We start from the raw sequence: 21,534 nt of genomic DNA on the forward strand, positions 1-21,534 counted from the left end.
CTAAACTTAGCATATCAATCATCGATGGTTGATTTTGCCGGGGCAGTGTCCGGAGACTCGTTATCAAACCAAGTTTTTACATCAACTGTATTTTTTCACTTCAAAAAGCAATATTTTATCAACACGCGAAATTCCTTTCTATCCATTTTTTTCACAATAACAAAAGTTGCTTCACTGAAAATGCTATAATTGACAAACTAATGATCTGACAGCTATCAAATTTATATTTTGAGGCTTAGGGCTAACTAAAAAACATATGGATTTAATTCTAATAGCGCCATCTATGTGTCCGGTCGGGGACTACGGGTTTATAATGTTGAAGAAGTGCGTAAATATGACTGGAAAATGGGAACAGGTTGTGAAAAATGATGGAAATACTTGAATTAATATATATTGTACTAAGTTTTCCCGCTAAATACCTAAAAAAGTTAAAAATTGCTCATGCATACCAGCACCATTTTCTTTAAATAAATTGGATCCATCTTAAATATGCCGTTTTAAAAAAATTATATTCACCTAAAATACTTTTCTTTGGACTTTCCAACTATGTAAATGTTACTGTATAAACAGTACAAAGAACTACTTATCTTATTACCCTAAATCATCAATTAATCATTCCCCAAACTATGTAAAGATAAAAACATGCTATTTTTTTTTAAAAACTTGTTTGTTACAATACGAAAAGTGGTTACTTGGTAAAATAGCTCCTTAAAACTGAACATCAACGAATATATATACACTGGTATTTCGGATTCGATATTAAGCAGTCATACAAATAAAATCAATCAATCTGTGTAGTACACACGCTCCCGCGGTGATTTTCCTTTGATGAAGCTCCGTATCGGATCGAAAACACGGACGCGTCAATTATTTATCGTCCATTTCAAACATTTTGTTTGTTTATGGGTATTTTTCCACTCATGTAATAACGTTTCTATTTGCGTACTCTAATTAATTTTATTGCATATTCCGTTCGGTATATTTATCTTTTCGTTTACGGGGGTACAATTAAAATTATCTATATTCGTACGGTAAGGTGGTTGGCGGGAAAATAATTTCGGGTTTCTCGAAATATCAAGTTTTATAGACTACAGGGAACTGAACAAGAACTATATGATTAATATTAAAATTATTTGCAACTGTATTGTAATTATTTAAAACTATCGATATTAAAATATAACGAATCCTTTTTCTCATGATAATTTGAGTGTGTAAATGCACTACCTTTATATCTAGAATGTTCTATTGACTGTTACCTTTCAATCGTTCTATAGTATGGCTTCATTGAATAAGTTTTACTAAAGATATAACACTCAACAAAGCTTTCAAGAATTTTGTCATTGTTGCTTCATATGGTTCACGTTATCGGAATATCTTCATTAACGAATGTGATTTAGGTTATTAATATAATAAACATTCTGTTAAAAGAAACGATTCATACATAGCCTATGTAACAGTTGGGGCAAAAGTCCCGCTGCCATTTTGATTGCCTATAACTTTGCTCAAAGAAAATATAAGTAAGTTTGGTTTTCATAAAAAGTTTATTTGGTCTTTACATTTTTTTTTTCGTTATGATTGGATCATTTTATCGGCTAAATGGTGACCGCGATTCGCTATGCAACTTTCGGATCTTTTTAAGGCATTTTTCATGACATCCTGCAACATCTGAGTCTGAATTTCTCCAATTTCGTGGCGAATATTGTCTTTAAGATGTTGAATCGTTTGGGGCTTATTCACACAAACTTTTGATTTTATAAAACCCCATAAGAAAAAGTCTGGTGCTGTTAAATCCGGAGATCTGGCTGGCCATGCTAAATCACCACTTTGCGAACTTAGTCTTCGTGGAAAAATTCATTCAATAATTGAATTGTTTAACGAGCTGTGTGTGCTGTGACCTTATCTTGCTGAAACCACATGAAACCTCACTGTCCATATTTACCTCCTTATTATGATTTGTCTGTTTATGTTCGATTTATAATTTAATATCAGTTAGAGCCGGAGATATAGACAGCAGTTGAACTCCATATCTTATTTTAAATCATTATAGCTAACTACAATGAGCAACTAGCAACGAGATTTGCGCTCGTTTCTTTTCATTTTAACGTTTTATCTTTTTTGTTTACGTATTTCCCCACTAATTGAGACATGCTTTTCCTAATATTTTAAAATTTACTTTTAAAGGAAATTATCTGCTATCCAAATGGTTTGTCGATTCCTTGGTCGTTCTCCAGGCCTTGAACTTGAAATTCAGTTCAATTCAGTGGTTCATTGTATTTTAATCAAAGTGTTGTCCATCGGTAGCTTTTATTTTCCCCATCTTTCACGCACTTTACGGATTCAATATCTAAGGAACTTATGTATGTATATTTTGGGTCTATGAACGAATCGACTCGTTTGTCGGAAGTAGTAATCAGAAGTAGCAAGCTCTGGGGAATACGGCGGATGGGATAGCACTTTCCATTTCAATGTTTTCACCTGTTTTGAAATATGTGGTCGAACGTTGTCATGCTGAAGAATAACATTGTTGTGTCTTTTGTTCGTGTTCCGGCCGTTTTTCGCGCAGTGCTCGGCAATTCATCAATTGTTGACGATAGCAATCTTCATTAGTGGTTTCATTAGGTTTTAGGAGCTTATAGTATACCACACTGACCACCAAGCTGATCATAAAATAGAAAACAATGGCTTGGAGCCATGCATATTCGGCTTTGTCGTTGATGCTGATGTTTGTCCAAGTGATTTCCATGATTTTCTTCAGTTTCAATTATCGTAATGAATCCACATTTCATCGGTAACAATACGATGCAAAAAACCATTTCGTTTTTGTTGTTGAAGCAACATTTCACACATTACCAAACGCCTTTCAATGCCTCTTGACTTCAACTCATACTGATATAACATATTCAAGCTTTCGGAGATGGTTTCTTGTGCTACTCCCAACAATTATGCATATTTTTCTTGCGTTTTACACGGGTATCATTGAGTAATACCTTTAAATCCTCGTCTTCAATTTTTGTTTGTTTGTCAAACGTCAAAACCAGTATGCACATGTTGACATCGATGGAGCATGGATGCCCTAAGCTCCACGCAGCGTTCGATGACCTTCAGCCGCATGTTTATTAATTAATTGAAATTAAAAAGTAAATCCTCCCGCAAATGCGATTTACTCGTTACAAATTTAAAGATTTTCAATGCACTAAAAATGTTTTCACAGTTTGACGAAATGACACATGAATACTCGAAAATGAGACCTGCCGTTGAGGCCTCAACAGGAAGTTGGTTTTGAATATATCCGATGGGTTTTTTTGCACTGTAACACTAGCTGTTGAAATCCTTTATAATTAATTTGTAGGCCTGATAGGTTTGTTTCGATCCTAAAATGGTTTCAGTACTGAATGTGTACGTAATCGAGCGTTTACTTTATTTATTATATTCATATTTCACAAATAGTCTTTCTAAAACATGAAATACCAGAGGATCACGACTAAACCAATGAATAATATTCCAGGAACCTCAGGTGCGAGGCGTTATAAGGCCGTTGGGCCGCGCTCAGTCATCCCCTCTACCACTCGGCCACCCCTTGTTGAGGAGTCCGCTACCACCCGAGCCGGAGCCCCAACCGCCACCCGAAGAACAAGAACAAAACATGGAGATTAGAACCAATGATTCAAGAAGGTAAGCGTCCGAGACCAATTTTTATCTATTTATACATTTTAAAGTCTCCTTTTTACCAACGGCATGAAGCCTACCGACTGGCCAGTGACCAACTTGAGACCATCCCAGAAGACATTCGGTCTTACCCAGCCTGGTTACTGGCGTGACAGGGATGGTTATTCCTTGTCGGATTTTCCACTGTTGCCTATAAAGTCATTTACAAATACAATCACAAACATAAAGTACATCCGTGCTTCAGCAGAATTCGATCCCGCGACCATCGCAACGGTAGGAGGATCGTTCTGTCGGACCACTGCGCCAACGAAGCTGGTACCGATTCTTTTAATTGAATTTTAATAATATGAAACAAAAACCGTCCAAAACCACTTTTGCGCGAAATTTCCGAAGCAAAACGAACCAAACTCTGTTGTTGACGTCGAGTGTCTGGTTGTTTTTTTTCTCTTCTGTTTTGGTCTTAACGTTTTTTAATTGTGCTTTTGTTTGCGTATACAAATTGCTTCGATTGCCGAGATTTGCGCGTAAAAAACGAAAATACATTTTGAACAGTCGGTAAGGTAATTTAATACCTGTTAAGTATTTTTTTCCTACAGACAGACAATACGTAATATCAATACGTTTTTTCGTCCATGGCGAATTCGTACAGCATTATTAAAAAGATTGTGTTGACTCACGTTGCTTTTAGCCAATGATAGCCGAATACATAATTTGGTAGGTATGGTCCGGATTTAGACCGGTATCTCGAACGAAGAAATAATTTCGACGCATTAGTCGTTACGTCACGCTCTACAGAACCAATTCGGTCCGTTTGTCTGGTTGGTTTTTTATTTTCTATTGCCAATTTTCGTTTTCTATAAGGAGTTTTCGACCTCTTAGTCTCAAACAACATTATTTTCAAGGTTCCTCCATTTTTGTTTCTATAGTTTCCATACTCTGCCCATGCATTACTCCGGTCTATAGCATTTTTGAGCATGGAACATGTGTATTTAATTTTTGTTGCTTTTTATATCTAGAAATACGAATAATAAGAAGAAACAGTCCTGCCTTCGATTTTACGTGTGACAAAATAAATATTTAGTTGGTTTTACTCAATAAGAATACATAAAATTTATATAATCCCCAAATATAATCCCCTATTTGTACGTACTGGCCTTGGTAATCTCTTCTTCTTCGTCTTCTTCGGAATCTATTTAGCATTTAATATTGCCTTTTCCTATTTCATACTTCTATATAAACGTCCAATGCATGATTTAACATAAAACTCATATGAATTAATTTTGAGTCCAAATATATTTTTGTTTTTGAAACATAAGCCACAAAGTAACAGATCAATTGAAAAGTCCCCGGCCTGCCATAGTAAAACACATTTTTTAGCAAAATTAGTTTTTTTTTTATTCAGCATAATTTCATTCAAAGTTGTTACATTGACTATAGCGACCGTCCAACTTTTCAATACCATATTTGTAGTACGGTTTGTTCTTTGCTTCAAAATAGGTCTTAGTTTCGGCAATCACCTCTTCATTCGACGAAAATTTCTTCCCAGCGAGCATTTTTTTGAGATCCGAGAACAGGAAATAGTTAACTGGGGGGCAGATACACTGAAGAATACGGTGGATAGATGGATTGTTATCATCGCTTTCACTGACTTGTTGCACGGTGCATTGTCTTGGTGAAGCAGCACTTTCTTTTTCTTCAAATGCCGCCGTTTTTCGGCGATTTCGTCCATCAAACGGGCCAATAACACTATGTAATAATCACTGTTGATGGTCCTTCCTTTTTCAATGTAGTCATTGAAAATTATTCTATGCGCATTCCAAAAGACAGACACCATAACCTTGCCAGCTGACTGTTGCGTTTTCCCACGTTTTGGAGCGGGTCCATCTTGTGTAGTCCACTCGGATGACTGTCGATTAGACTTCGGAGTATATATATATATATATATATATATATATATATATATATATATATATATATATATATATATATATATTGTGCAGAGCTTTCTTATACCCAAATATTCGAGAATGATATGATGTACACGTTCAGTTGATATCTTTAGAGTGTCTGCTAGTTCATTCAATTTCAATTTACGGTCATTCAAAATCATTTTGTGGATTTTTTAAATGTTTTCGTCAGTAACAACCTCTTTTGGGCATCCACTGCATTCACCGTCTTCGGTGCCTATTACGTCTAAACTTAGCATACTATTCCTTGATAGTTAATTTTCCTGGGGCAGAATTTGGAAACTCGGCATCAAGCCAAGTTTTTGCTTCAACTGTTTTTTTTTCCCTTCAAAAAGCAATATTTTATCAACACACGAAATTCCATTTTTTTCACAATAACAAAAGTTGCTTCACTCAAAATGCTATAATTCACAAACTAATGATCCGACAGCGGTCAAATTTATACACGCATCTTTTGAGGGTTAGGGCTAACTAAAAAACATATGGATTTAATTCTAGTAGCGCCATCTATGTGTCAGGCCGGAGACTTTTCAATTTACCTGTTAGCGTTAATAATTCCATAATTTTATAACTGCTTATTAAAAAGAAATGTCAAGACAAAATAGCTTCCATGCTCTGTTAATGTCAGTTAATTCTATTAACAATACGAAATATAAAATTTTGGATTCAGTGAAATATAAGAATGGATACAAAAGTAAAAGTTTCCATAGAATAGATAGTATAGAGTTAGATATTAAAATTAAGTAATTAATGTTCAAAAAAAGCTTCGTCAAGTTAAGATTAAGACTAGATCAGTTGGTGGGGCTAACGCGGTCCAGATAAACCCCTTTTGATAAAAAGGACTTTAAAACTAGCCTTAAAAACTAACTAAACTAGCTTTTAAAACAAACTTTAATAAATTTTTTATGAACTCAATAGTTTCTTACAAGAAAAAAAAACATTAAAATTAACTTTCAGGTTCTCAAACATCTGTTAGTATATCAGCATTATTATTATAATCTCTTTATACCCGTTATTAACGCAGAATCACGGTAAAGTACAAAGCCAAGACATAAAAACTTTTCAAAGAACATTCAACCACTCTCTCGTATCACTGACCTTGACAACCAAAAATTACTCAATTTGTTGTTGGGAAGTAAAATGCTTTAAAGTCTGATTGGCATGTGCGTTGCCATAGATTCAGATTTCAGGGATATTTTAATTTAAATTTTAAATCAGGTTATAAGGAAATAACACACATTATTGGTCTTGCGTGTTATTTAGTTTCGGTATAATTTAGGCAACTAAACTAGACAATTATTTTATCGAACAACTTTATATCTAATAATGATCTATAAAAACATTGAAGCTAATATGGGAAATATTAAAGAGTACTTATTATGAAATAATTGTCAATAATTGTGTAAGTTGAAACTCAAGACAGTCAATAAATTGAGTAACAGTTTAATTAATTTTAGTTTAAAATATAGTATAAAGTACTCGACAGGTTTGATTGTGAATTATTTTAATTATATACAAGGTGTCTCAAAATAAACCACTTAATCTTGTTCAAAAATAGGTAAAAACAATGATACTACGATATAATGGAAAAACCAAAACTTCTTATCACTACATAGTATAAAACAAAGTCGCCTTTTCTGTCCCTATATCCCTATGTGCGCTTAAATCTTTAAAACTACGCAACGGATTTTGATGCGGTTTTTTTCAATAGATAGAGTGATTCAAGAGGAAGGTTTATATGTATAACACATGCATAATATACTAAGGCAACATTGCTAATTTTAGAGGTTTCTAACGTGATGTCGTAAATTAACCTATTTTTTAGGCTTATTTAGCAATTAGCAAAAACGCTGCCTAACCCTAAGAGTTAGATCAAATTAATGTACTACAGTATTGTACACCATAAAAAGGTCTACAAAAAAGTCCGCGATGGTATATGTTTATCTTTTAGGGATAACCCACATTAACCATTTTTATTGTTTACTTTTTACGTGAGAAAATGGCTTATTTACGAAGCTATTTTAAGCAATACGGCATTAATCCTTTTCGAATTAAGTACCTTAAATACAGTGTGCAATTAATATAGATCAATATGGTTCCTTACAGCATGTAAATTAAACAAATATTTTCTGAGATATTACAATTTTAGAATTTGCGTTTAAAAATGTGTAATGTAATAAAAATTGTATGAATTTAGATATTCCAAAGATAGCAGGAAATCTTCATAGTAAGTATAGGGGAAGAGGAATTGTTTTACTCCAAATTTAATGCGTGCAGGCCAAGGGCAGTAATGAATAAACCAAAAATACTGGATCGATTTTAATCATGTTTTCATTGAGTGACATAGTACAACGTTCATATTTTTTCTGTAGTGTATTTAATTTAGTATCAGCATTGCACCCGTGCGAAGCCGGGGCGGGTCGCTAGTTTGTTAATAAGTGTCGTTACCACTCTGTACTTCCTAAACTCTTCTGTTAAGTGATTTTCAATGTTTACCAACTTATTGTGCTCCGACGAAGGCCCATTTTCATAACTGTATCAGTCATATGAACAGTTCTCAGTCTTACTTTCTTGGAGAATTAAATCTATGATAACGTTTACATTTGATGGATCTTATTTTTAAGAAATAAAAAAGATTTTGTCGATACATGGCTTACTTCTTTTCAAATCACTTCACCGAATTTTAATTTTCTTTCGAGGCATCTTTAAGTTTGTCACACGGTTTTGGTCTGTCACTGTTAGATGGTGTTCCAGAACATCTGGTTGTAGTGAAAATGAATAGAAGAATGGCGATAGCGATGAAATAACTGTTGGGATGCAATGGATAATCGGATGCTCAAAAAAATCAATACATCTTTGTTATCTTTAATTGCTGATTGTAGTGGATGCATGAATGAGTCCAGTAGCAGCAACTTTGCTTCATCGGTTATCGCTCTTTAATTGGAATACAGTAATTAATGACAAAAAAATTACTTTCGAAAATGAGAGCAGTATCCCGTTTCACTAACTAGTCTTTGGCCAATTCGTAGCAGCGTTGACGTAAAAGAATGACTATTATCCATATATGAACAAGGATTTGCTGCTTCAATGATTTGAGGCTTAACCATTAACAATCGACATTTTACTATAAGTTAATACTGCTGCTGTTTTTCTGTCAATTCCGCTTCACTGTACTACAAGATCAAATAGTATGAGTCTGTGTCTTTCTCTTGCTTCATCTTATTGCTCTTGAACCGGGATGTCACACTGATGACATAAAAAATACTTTCGAAAATTATTATTAACGTTTTCTGTCATGTTGTATCTATCTTCAGTAATTGGCCAATGATATATGGTAGATGACCAATTGGTAGCAACGTTGGTATAAAATCAATACAGTAATAATGTTCATCTTTTAATAAACTTCACTGCACTACGAGATCAAATGGTTTCATTATTTTGAGTCTATGTCCTGCTCGAGTATTATTCGAGAGTTGCAATATTTCGGTATTAATATGACAATTACATATTATATTTCTTTGTGATTTTCTTGATTTCCTGATTTTCCCGGTGATCTGTAAGTGTATTGATCCTTCTAAAGTGTAGTGATCATTCCTGTATATGCTGAGTATATCTACGCCACCTCTTAGGACTTAGGAGCTCTTAGGAAAAATGTATATTTTATTTTTCATATAATTTTTAGAATTTGTTTATACTACACTAACTTATATATTATACAACTTTAAATATATTATATTATATACTTATATAATTTTTCACCCCCTCAGATTTGTTTATGTAGGCTTCTTTCGTGAGGTTATTGAGCATGTTCACGTGCGATTCGAAGACGATGTTGATTTCCTTAGGAAGCGGGAGGACTAGTAGTATAAACTGGTAAATACTTCTTCGGTCTTATATTTGTTTCATTTTTTAGTGGGTGAGCATCTTATTACTCAGTTGGTGGTGCTTTTATTTGTACCCTTCAAACTATATCAATTTTGAGGAAAAACACATCTAGGATGATTAAGTTCATCTGACAATGATTAAGTAATCTTACATCTTACATCTTCGCATATAATGAAAGCTCGGTAAATTAATTCATTTTGTACAATGTACATACATTCCGAAATGATTGACGTTGTAAATAGCGATCTTATTATTAGGTTTCATTACTTGAGATATTTTTGATTAACGTTCTCCCGCTGATGACAGTATAAAATAGCAACATCTGGTTGTAGCGAAAATGAATAGAAGAATGGCGATAGCGATGAAATAACTCTTGGGATGCAATGGATGATCGGATGCTCAAAAAATCAATACATCTTTGTTATCTTTAATTGCTGATTGTAGTGGATGCATGAATGAGTCCAGTAGCAGCAACTTTGCTTCATCGTTATCGCTCTTGAATTGGAATATAGTAATTAATGACAAAAAAATTACTTTCGAAAATGAAAGCAGTATCCCGTTTCACTAACTAGTCTTTGGCCAATTCGTAGCAGCGTTGATGTAAAAGAATGACTATCATCCGTATATGAACAAGCATTTGCTGCTTCAATGATTTAAGGCTTAACCATTAACAATCGACATTTTACTACTAGTTAATACTGCTGCTATTTTTCTGTTAATTCCACTTTACTGCCACTACAAGATCAAATAGTATGAGTCTGTGTCTTTCTCTTGCTTCGTCATTATTGCTCTTGAACCAGGATATCATTGATGACATAAAAAATATATCTTCAATAGCTGGCCAATAATTTATGGTATATGACAGAATATATGATAATAATGTTCATCTTTTAATAAACTTCACTGCACTACGAGATCAAATTGTTTCATTATTTTGAGTCTATATCCTGCTCGATTATTATTCAAGAGTTGCATTCCTATAATTTTTGGTTGTATCAGCGCCATCTCTTGGAACTCAGGACCTCTTAGGGACAATGTACATTTTATTTATCATATCATTTTTAAAGTTTGTTTATATAACCATAACTTATATGTTATATAAATTTAAATATATTATATCATAGATTTAAATAATCTTTATTTCAAATCCAGTTCTGTTCTTTTTAAATGTGCTTCACAGTCTATACTTGTTGACAATCTTCTTGTTGAGGGTTACCAATCTCCAATGATGTTTTTATTGGATTTCAGCCGCATTACCTGTATTATTTTTTAAGTTTATCGAAAATGATTCTTCCAGAACATCGAAATATATAATTTTGCCAATCAACTGCCTTGAAATGTTGTTTTTTTTTGTTGTTTACAAGTGTTTTAATGTGATATAGTATAAGTTGCACTATCTGCAAGTACAAATTAATTATCCTCAAGAGTTTTTCCAGAAAATACTGGATTATAAATTAACGCTATTGTAAAAACGTAACATTTTTCATGATAAAATTATTTTTGAAAAGGTTAAACGATTACAATTTTTTGAAAAGGTTAAAGAGTAAACACCATTAGTAGTAATGAATAAACGCTACCGTACAGCAGACGTATTGTAGATAAGTATTTAAACTGTATATCAATTCAAGGAGTTTCGTGGCCGTATCATTGATTATTTCGAGAAGTTCTCGCTCGAGATTGCAGTCACGAACGTGGCGGCTGAATATCGGCCGGCGAATTGTCATGCCTTTCAGGACTACGTCAAAAAACGAATCGAAATCAGGTTAGTAGTTAGTATTCAGCGTGTCCGTAAAACGAAGCGTATCACTGAATTTAATTAGTCGCCGATAGGTTGAAGATAATTGAGTTAGGCAATAGTCTCGGATAGACAATCGCCAAAAGAGAAACTACCGGCGATAGGATCTAAGGAATGGCGAGTTACGTCTATTAGTAGACATTTGGGACATAATAAATGTGATTTTAATTTCGAATTATTATCATTTTCAATAACCAATATTTATGATTAACTCACTCAAGGAGGAGATTCTATATTCGGCTGTATATATATTTTTTAATGTATACTCGCCGATTTCTCGTCAATTGTAGACCGATTTTCAAAAGTCTTTTTTATTCGAAAGAGTGCACTTTCGAGGTAGTCCCATTAGAACTAAGTCAGGATCTGTTGGGGAAGGGGGGAAATCGAGCGAAGCCCTCAAATTTTAAAGGCATGTACAAAGTTTTCACATATTTTTCAATATAAAATGATCAGATATGTTTGTATAATGTTATTGCTGAAATGACGTGATGCAAGATCGGAAATAGTTCAGTGAATATTGCAGGCAACTGCTTCTATGGTGTAATAGTTAAAGCGTTCAGCTCTTACGCGGAGGTCACGGGTTTGATTCCCGACGGGGGCAACAACTTTTTGTTGTTCTAGTTTGGTTAGAACATTTGTCAAATCACCTAGACTAGGTAGCTGGCGGACCCTGGGGCTTGAAGCGTTCTTTATTTTCATTTTTTCTTTTATTTATATTTTTCTCATACGGGTTGGACCTTTGCTTAGCCTACCCATTATAATACTTGAAAAAATAACTACGTAATTAATTGAGTAAATATCTAACACTAAAAAGAGAAAAATAAAATATCTTTAAGAAAATAATTGAACCGACTTCAAAAAATATCCTTATTTGTTAAAAAAATACTCACTAAAAAGTAAAAAATAATCTTAGATATTTAACACAAAAAAAACGTTTTAAAAATAAAATATGTTCACAATAATCTTTGTAATAACTAAATAATCTTTGTAATAACTAAATAAAAATAAACAAACACCATATTTAACCTGTCTACTACACGTATTTTATATTCTACTATATACACACAATTTAGCTTAATACCTACCTAAACCTATTTGTCTATTGACAATGTTATTTTAACTACTACCAACTGATCAGTTTGAAGTCCAAACAAAACCAAAAAGGTGCAAAACCCAAACAATACAACATTAATAATATAATTTTGTAACATATACACAAAATTAAATTACGATAAAATAAATAGATGAATAGATTTAGGTAGTGGTATGTTCTATCTGTAATTGGTCTTAACTTTTTTAGCATGAGTTTTTCAAATACTTAATATATTACTAGTAGCTGTAAAATTGGTCGAAAAGATTTTACTTCATTTGGTGGTTTCCTAGCCATTTTCCGTACATACGGAACATAACAGGTCAATTGAAAAGTCCCCGGCCTACCATAGTAAAACAAATTTTTTTGGCAAAATTAGTTTTTTTATTCAACATAATTCCCTTCAAGGATGATACACTGATTATAGCGACCCTCCAACTTTTCGATACCATTTTCTACAAGTTGTAGTACGACTTATCCTTTACTTCAAAATAGGCCTCAGTTTCGGCAATCACCTCTTCATTCGACGAAAATTTCTTTCCAGCGAGCATTCTTTTGAGATCTGAGAACAGGAAATAGTCGCTGGGGTCTGGAGAATACGGTGGATGAGGAAGCATTTCGAAGCCCAATTCATGGATTTTTGTCATTGTTTTCACTGACCTGTGACACGGTGCATTGTCTTGGTGAAGCAGAACTTTCTTTTTCTTCAAATGCGACCGTTTTTCGGCGATTTCGTCCTTCAAACGGTCCAATAACGCTATGTAATAATCGCTCTTGATGGTCCTTCCTTTTTCAAGGTAGTCAATGAAAATTATTCCATGCGCATCCCAAAATACAGACGGCATAATCTTGCCAGCCGACTGTTGCGTTTTCCCGCGCTTTGGAGCGGCTTCATGGTGTGCAGTCCACTCGAAAGACTGTCGATTGGACTTCGGAGTGAAATGATAGAGCCATGTTTCATCCATTGCCAGATATCGATGCAAAACTTGGGCTTCAGGAGTTTGAAAAACTTGGAATACGTGAAATTGGTCGAAAATATTGTACTTCATTCGGTGGTTTCCTAGGTTTCGGAATCATAGTAACTTCAGTCATTTTCCGTACATCCGGAATATATATGGCATATGAATATAAAACATCAATATGGCAGGCGGATATTAACAAGCTGGGAAGGTATTATTATGTTGCTTCTCAGACGTCAAAGTAAATCATTTTTCTTAGACCTTACTCTGATAGTGTTAATGGTAAAGCCGTTGGCTAGATTTTTTTATATTAATTGGATATAACCTGTGTTGCCAAATTGACTTTTTTATATATAATTTCTCGGAAACTCGAATATTTTTTTAAGATAAAATAAACAAGTTAGCATGAGGCCACTCGAGGAGTTTCGTGAAAAATGCCGTTTTCGTAATAAATAACGGCGAGAGAAAGAGTCACGCGAACGGTGCAATTAAAAAACTGACCTTTTGGAAAAATTTCTTTATCGTCCTATTCCCAGAACAACGAAATCACGTAATGGAGCGACCGCGAGCTGCGTAATTTCGTCCCGCTTCCCTCCCCCGACATCGCCCTCGTTTCCTCCACCTCCTCCTCCGCCTCGACGTTCTGCTCTCTTCTCCGCCTCCTTCTCCCTCCACCTCGCCACACCGCTCTCGCTCTCCTCCTGCTCCTCCTCCATCAGAGTTTCAATTATTCAAGGAGCTGTTTCGGAAAAACGGCCTTGAAGGTTTTCTCTAAAAATAGGAAAATCAATAAAGTATGTGACGACCACCTACTCGGACGAAAATAGATGTCGACAATCGTTCCCAACCTCAGCAGCAAGTTGATGCAGCAGTGGCGTCTCATTCGATAATTGGAATCGGATTGGTGGTTTCACTGCCAATTGTATTATCGACTTTTTTTTCGAAAACTGTATAATAACAGATCAATTGAAAAGTCCCCGGTCTACCATAGTAAAACACATTTTTTTGCAAAATTTGTTTTTTTATTCAACATAATTCCCTTCAAGGGTGATACACATCTTTTCGATACCATTTTGTAGTACGATTTGTCCTTTGCTTTAAAATAGGCCTAAGTTTCGGCCATCACCTCTTCATTCCACGAAAATTTCTTCCCAGTGAGCATTCTTTTGAGATCTGAGAACAGGATATAGTCGCTGGGGGCCAGATCTGGAGAATACGGTGGATGAGGAAGCAATTCGAAGCCCAATTTATGGATTCTTGCCATCTTTTTCATTGACTTGTGACACGATGCATTGTCTTGGTGAAGGAGCACTTTCTTTTTCTTCAAATACGGCGATTTTGCTTTAAACGATCCAGTAACGCTATGTAATAGTCGTTGTTGATGGTCCTTCCTCTTTCAAGGTAGTCAATTAAAATTATTCCATGCGCATCCCAAAATACAGACGCCATAACCTTGCCAGCCGTCTTTTGCGTTTTTCCAAGTTTTGAAGTGGGTTTATCGTGTGCAGTCCACTCGGATGACTGTCGATTGAACCGCAGAATGAAATGATGGAGCCATGTTTCATCCATTGTCACATATCGACACAAAAACTCGTGTTTATTACACTTGATAATCTTCAAACACTGCTCCGAATCATCAACTCGTCATTATTTTTGGTCAAAAGTGAGCTCGCGCGACACCCACTTTGTATAGAGCTAATTCCATGTACTTCATTATACCTTTCATAATATACCTTTTGAAAATAACCAATTATTTTTTTATTTAGAACAAGACTCTTTCCCTGGAGCATTCGTTTGAGGTTTGTAAACTGCCAGCAGTCACTTGGTGACAGCCAGTAGCCTGATTTGATCTGGGCTATATGGTGAGTGGCAAAACGACCATCTTTTTTGCATCGATTTCGGTCCAATTTATTGTTTTATTTGAAGGCAAGGACTACTAAGTTAGATTTTGAAAGGTTAGACTTATTAAACCATACGGATTATATAAAGTTAAAATAAACAGCTCAGGTTATTTCTCGGTTTTGGTCTGGTCAAGTCTTTTCGAGACTGAGTTTAGATTTTTTTACAAATCAAAGACAATATCCATAAAAAGAATAAATTGTAGTGTGTACCAACTCGACCAAAATTAAATTTAAGTTAATAATTCTAAGTTTATGGTATCATATATTGCGTATCGTCTGTTGGAAATAGTTAAAAAATCGAGTACAGAGCACTAGAGATACATTTTAAATGCATAATACAAATGGACGTGCTTACATTGTTTTGTGGCCAATATATAAATATAATTTAATTATTAAATAAATAAGAATAAATAAACCATTCTGTATTTCCATAATACTAAAGTAAATTTTGATGAATGAATACAAAGAGTTATTTTTAGGGTTGAAACACTGATGACTGCTGTTTCAGTTTTATAGATATGATTCATTGTTTTACAATGTCTACTAGCGAGAACCAAGAAATATGTGTATATTACCGAATAGTGTTGGCTGGCCATTTTAAATAGAATAATATACGCCGCTCTCGATAAGTTTAAATTTTATTTTTCAAAACTTATATGTTGATTATTCTTAAACGTTTTGCATTCATTCCAAGGAATAAGTTGGCACTTCTTCGGAAATAAACGTTGACCAAATTCAATAAATCGAAAGTTCTTCACCATCACCTGTTGGACATTTTTGTCTATATTATGTTGTCCAGTAATTATACAATACTTTAAACACACCGTCAGTTCCACTAAAGCAGTTTACCTAATATTGTAAATTATAACAAATATATCCATTATTTATAACAATGTGCGTAATTATTTAAGCAATACAGCTCAGAATGTTTTTACAGCACATAAATAACTGATTTTTCACAGTAACACAATTAATTTAATTTTTATAAAATTCTATATATATATATATATATATATATATATATATATATATATATATATTATCGATATTATAGATATATTATCTTTTTTATAACTGTTTATGCAACCAACAAAACACAATATTTTTATTTTGCTTTTTAATTTTTGACATAAATATAATATATATTTATAATTATATTTATAGTCTCTTAAATAAATTGCATATCCAGTACCACCTGGTTAAATGTCTATTCAATGTTGAAAGAATTGAAAAGAAAAACTACAAAAAATGCAATTCGTCAGAAACATTCTAATTATAAATAATATTACAGGCCTGCTCTAATCATGCAATAGTTAAACTAATCAGAATCTATTTATGTCGAATTCATGACCTGTAAATTGCATTATGGGGTAAAACTTGTATACTGATCTTTAGTAGAATATTACAGTATAAGATTAAGTCTCGAGTCATCGTCAGGTAAACACCATATAAAAAAATTATATATTTTAATTACTCGTTCTCTAAAAATATTTAAATGCATGTTACTTTCACTGCATTTTCTATCCTGATTTTATAACATCTAACCAAATCTTTACGATATCATAGATCTTTGCAGTTATTAAATTTATGACTTTATTTTAATAAATTAACCTGAGAAAAATATTATTTAATCCAAGATTTTAAATATTTATTTTTAACCTCAACTGGATGCTACGCTCCTGACTTTTCCCGAGAAAGCCATGGAATAAGAAGCGGGCATAATAGCTACTAAATTCGGAGCAGGAACAAAAAAGACTTGTATAAGAAATGCAAAGAAAATAACGAAGAAACCGGCCAGGGTCTAGGGAAGTTTTTATTTAACGTAATCAATCATTCATCAATGGAAAACCAATTCGAATTATACTATTACCCTAATTTATTGTTTCGTTAATCTACTGTTTTACGAAACTGTTTATTTCTTAAAATTTGTAATTATCAATTCAGATTTGACGTATGTCTAGTTGTTGTAATAGCTATACAACTTCTTAAACACACTGTCATTGTCATTAATTTTAAAGCAATTAATATAATATTGTCAATTACATCAATTATTTATAACAGTGCCCTCAGTTCAATAAATAATAAATGCTAGATAGAGATTAGAGATAGATTTTTTTTCTAGTAAATTGTTTTTTGCTTTTATAATTTTCAGTAATACAATTAATTTATTTTTGTCTAATTCAGATATATGAAGTCCTGATATGAAACTGTTTATGCAACCAATTACATACAACATTATTCTATCTTTTATGAATTTACCATATATTTTTTTCAACACAATTAACGCAAATATATCGCATATTTGTAATGATTTTTATAGTTTCTTAAATAAAAGTGGCCCATGTCTGACGTATATTTATCGAAATAATTGATCTCCTAACAAGTTCAATATTAATTATTATAAACTAATTACTGATTAATATAACCCAATTGTATCAGTTAATATACATAATCGTTATATTGTTGTGTTGTGTGTCACATGTTTATATAGCAGTTTATACATGACTTGCTTCACGTGATAGTATAATATCACTGTATAATACCACTTGTAAAGAGACATCATGTGTCTTGTTAAGGTACCCAGTTATCACATACTAAAAATTTAATTTCTAAAAAGTGTATTTTAATTTGAAACTCACAATTCTAATATTTTAAAACTATCGATCTTTTTCTTAATCAGAAAATATTTGCTGAAAAAATGCCCGGAAATATTGATGAAAAATATCGATATATCGATATATTAATGAAATAAAACCTAGCACATCTTGACGAGGATGTTCTTGGTCAGCATCCAAATATCGATATAAAAAATCTACGGTTTTTGGAGTATTTTCTACCGAATAATTAGCTTATTATTCTCCCTTGCCACTAAATAAGAGTTTGAAAATGCGTAGGATATGAAGATTTATTTATAAAATACAATATTCTTATTGTTTTGTTTATTTTGTACAATAATCATTTTAAATAAGTATCAATAAAAGTAGAAATGGTGATTAGAATATGTAATAATATGGTAAGGTAAGAAGTATAAACAACATATTGAAAACGATATAAATATATATGTTCAAAACCAATTTTTGTTTTACATCAAATAATACATTATTTAAAAAATGCTGCGGCGCTAGATACGGTATAACATAAATGACACCAAAACTTGTAAATCCTTTAAGAATAATTCACGAAAATCTTTAACATTAATTCTTATTTTTATTGCTTATACTTTTATGATAGATATTTCAATATATGTTTTTTTTAATTTCAGCATTCGACCCTTATCACGCGCCCTAAGCTCACCGGTAGTACACCTAGGCGTACCCGACGGAATACCGGCCCTAGCTCGAAGACGAGCCTCCTCCACTCCCACCACTGGCTTGGCCTACGACAGCCAGATGCTCAAGCACGCGTGTGCGTGCGGTAACAACGCAATTCATCCAGAGCACGCAGGTCGTCTCCAGAGCATATGGTCGCGTTTGTTGGAAACGGGTTTGGTGACCAGGTGCGACCGTCTACGTCCACGCAAGGCCACCACTCAAGAGCTACAAACCTGTCACTCAGAAACGCATACGCTGCTATACGGCACGAGTTCGCTGAGCAGGTGATGACACTGATAATAAATCGAGTCAATGTTCCCCGAATATAAGAGTTCCTTTTGCAGGCACAAAATGGACGTGAGCAAACTGAGCGCCCTGCCGGTGAACGCCTTCGTTCGTCTCAACTGCGGCGGCATCGGCGTGGACACGGACACCACCTGGAACGAGCATTCCACGGCGCTGGCCGCCCGCATGGCCGTCGGATGCACCGTCGACCTAGCCGCACGTACCTGGACAGGAGACATTCGGAACGGCTTCGCCATCGTCCGACCGCCCGGGCACCACGCGGAACCGCAACAGGCCATGGGATTCTGCTTCTTCAATTCCGTGGCTATAGCGGCGCGCGTGCTCCAAAAGGACCATCGCGTGCCCAAGATACTCATCTTCGATTGGGACGTGCACCACGGAAACGGCACGCAGGAGATATTCTACGACGATCCGCGCGTCTTGGTGATTTCCATCCATCGACACGACGACGGGAACTTTTTCCCGGGTACCGGGGCTCCGTCGGAATGCGGTACCGGAGCCGGTCTTGGTTACAACGTCAACATAGCCTGGTCGGGGGGGTTGAACCCGCCGCTGGGCGATGCTGAGTACATGGCAGCGTTCCGTAGCATCGTGATGCCGATAGCGCGCGAGTTCGATCCCGATATCGTCCTGGTGTCCGCCGGTTTCGACGCCACCGAGGGCCACTTGCCTCCGTTGGGCGGATATCGAGTATCGCCGGCTTGTTTCGGCCACATGACCGCTCAACTGATGCAATTAGCACGAGGACGGGTCGTCTTAGCCCTCGAGGGCGGGTACGACCTACCGTCGATTTGCGACTCGGCGGAGGAGTGCGTGAGGGTTCTGCTGGGCGACAATCCCTCGCCGATCTCCCCCTTGGAACTGGCTAGGGCGCCGTGCGCCAACGCGGCCATCGCGCTGCAGAAAGTGTTCGCAGCTCAGGCCGCCCATTGGCCCTGTCTCCGCGAAGCCTCCAAGACAGCTCTGTGTTCGTTCACGGACGCGATACGCACCGAGAAGGTAGACAAAGAGACGGTGACCGCCATGGCGAGCCTGTCCATGCAACACCAACAGCACATCCCCATGGTGACGTCGCCGATCGTGTCATCTCCCTCCGCGTTCCATCCGGCTAGTCCGCAGGACGCGGGTCGGTCTCCCGCCTGAAGCTCAGCGGTTAAGATCACAAGGGGCCGTTGACTTTTCCCAACAACCGAACATTCCGCAGTCGCTGACAGTGACCGCCAGTTTTTAACATGTAAGAACAAATTCATCGTGTGTTTTATTTTTGTTAATATATTCAAAGTTTTTAATAAAACATTTATTTACTTTAATATTTGTTATTTTTATTTATTATATAAATATGTTTATATTATAGTAAATATATCCTATTTACACAAATATATAAATGTTTCAAGAAAAACCGTGATAATAAAATTGTTTGAAGCAACTGCGATGTTTTATTTTGAACCACTTTTTATTCCAATGAAGTGAATCATTGCAGTCGAATAAATTTACCAATATTTTATATTTCTTGTTACAATGGTACCTTCAACCTTATCGAGGATATCTCCTTTGAGAACCAGAATAAATAATGGTGCATTCAACATATCTCTATTTCAGATTTTTATTGTAATTTTCTATTTTAATATGCATCAAATATGCTCTAATATACTCATGCAGTTTTATCTATAGTATATCTAATTGAATAGTAGTATTCATAGATTTAGTTTGTAAACTGTACTGCTTCACAATACAGTTCACATGAAGGAAACTTATCTAAACAAAACACACTTCATCACCTCAATAATTAAGCATACTTTGAAAGTTTGTGGCTATCCAAATGTAACGGCTACAATTTTAACAATGCAAAATTAGTGTTTTAGTGAATATAATTAAAAGCAAGTTGTGCTGAAAGAGGATTGCCGAACCTCTCATGAATCTAAAGGGTCCACTTCATCATACTGGTTTAATTTATATTGGTTTAATGAAGATTTTTTTATTCAAAATACTGCAAAAGTCAAGTCAATTTTCATTGAACCATAGACATGTCAACATCTTCTCCACACCCATCTCGATTTTTGCCACCTGGCTGTAGAGTTGTGAGTAATAGAATAGGGCTCTATCAAAATATTTCTATATTTTTGGAACAATTTAGAATATAAATGTAAGCATAATAGAGATTAACATAACCAAATAATGATGCTTGAATATATATTAGTTAATATATTTAAATTATCAAATAAAATATTTTTCATCTATTTATATTGCAGTAAATATGTTTAATTTCCATAAACATATATGTGATTCAAAAAAAAAAGATAATAAAATTGTTTGAAACAACTTCGACGTTTTGTTTTGAACAGCAATTTGTTGAATTGTTTCTAACGAAGTAAACCATTACTGCCAATTAAGTTTCTCAATACTTCCATAATTATGTCTTTGTAAACATGTTTACATTTCGTGATCTTCTTCTTATTAAAGTTATTTCTATATTCTGCTAAATAATGAGCTTATTATCCTCCCTTCCCACTAAATTAACATTTTGTATCTTTGGAAATTTTAATATTAACTGCATTATTAGGAAAAGAAGATTTATTTATAAAGGAAATGTTATTTTAAAAAATTATCATTTGAAATGAGGGTTAATTAAAATAGAAATGGTAACAGGAATAATA

At 34.5% G+C, this 21,534-nt stretch overlaps 1 protein-coding gene across 1 annotated transcript in view; it reads left to right on the plus strand.

The window, feature by feature from the left end:
* The window catches only part of HDAC4 (Histone deacetylase 4), a 173,198-nt gene extending 152,892 nt beyond the window's left edge, over window positions 1–20,306 (plus strand). Inside the window, exons 5-7 of the mRNA XM_076413634.1 lie at window positions 3,506–3,672; window positions 18,526–18,858; window positions 18,919–20,306. Coding sequence (XP_076269749.1) covers window positions 3,506–3,672; window positions 18,526–18,858; window positions 18,919–20,023 — 1,605 coding nt within the window. The 3' untranslated portion in view covers window positions 20,024–20,306. The remainder of the gene's footprint in view (window positions 1–3,505; window positions 3,673–18,525; window positions 18,859–18,918) is intronic.
* Window positions 20,307–21,534: the final 1,228 nt, after the last annotated feature.

The sequence above is a fragment of the Rhynchophorus ferrugineus genome, unplaced genomic scaffold, assembly GCF_030347505.1.
Source record: "Rhynchophorus ferrugineus isolate W39M unplaced genomic scaffold, kcgeb_rfMv2 rfM9, whole genome shotgun sequence".
In the NCBI taxonomy this organism is placed as follows: domain Eukaryota; kingdom Metazoa; phylum Arthropoda; class Insecta; order Coleoptera; family Curculionidae; genus Rhynchophorus; species Rhynchophorus ferrugineus.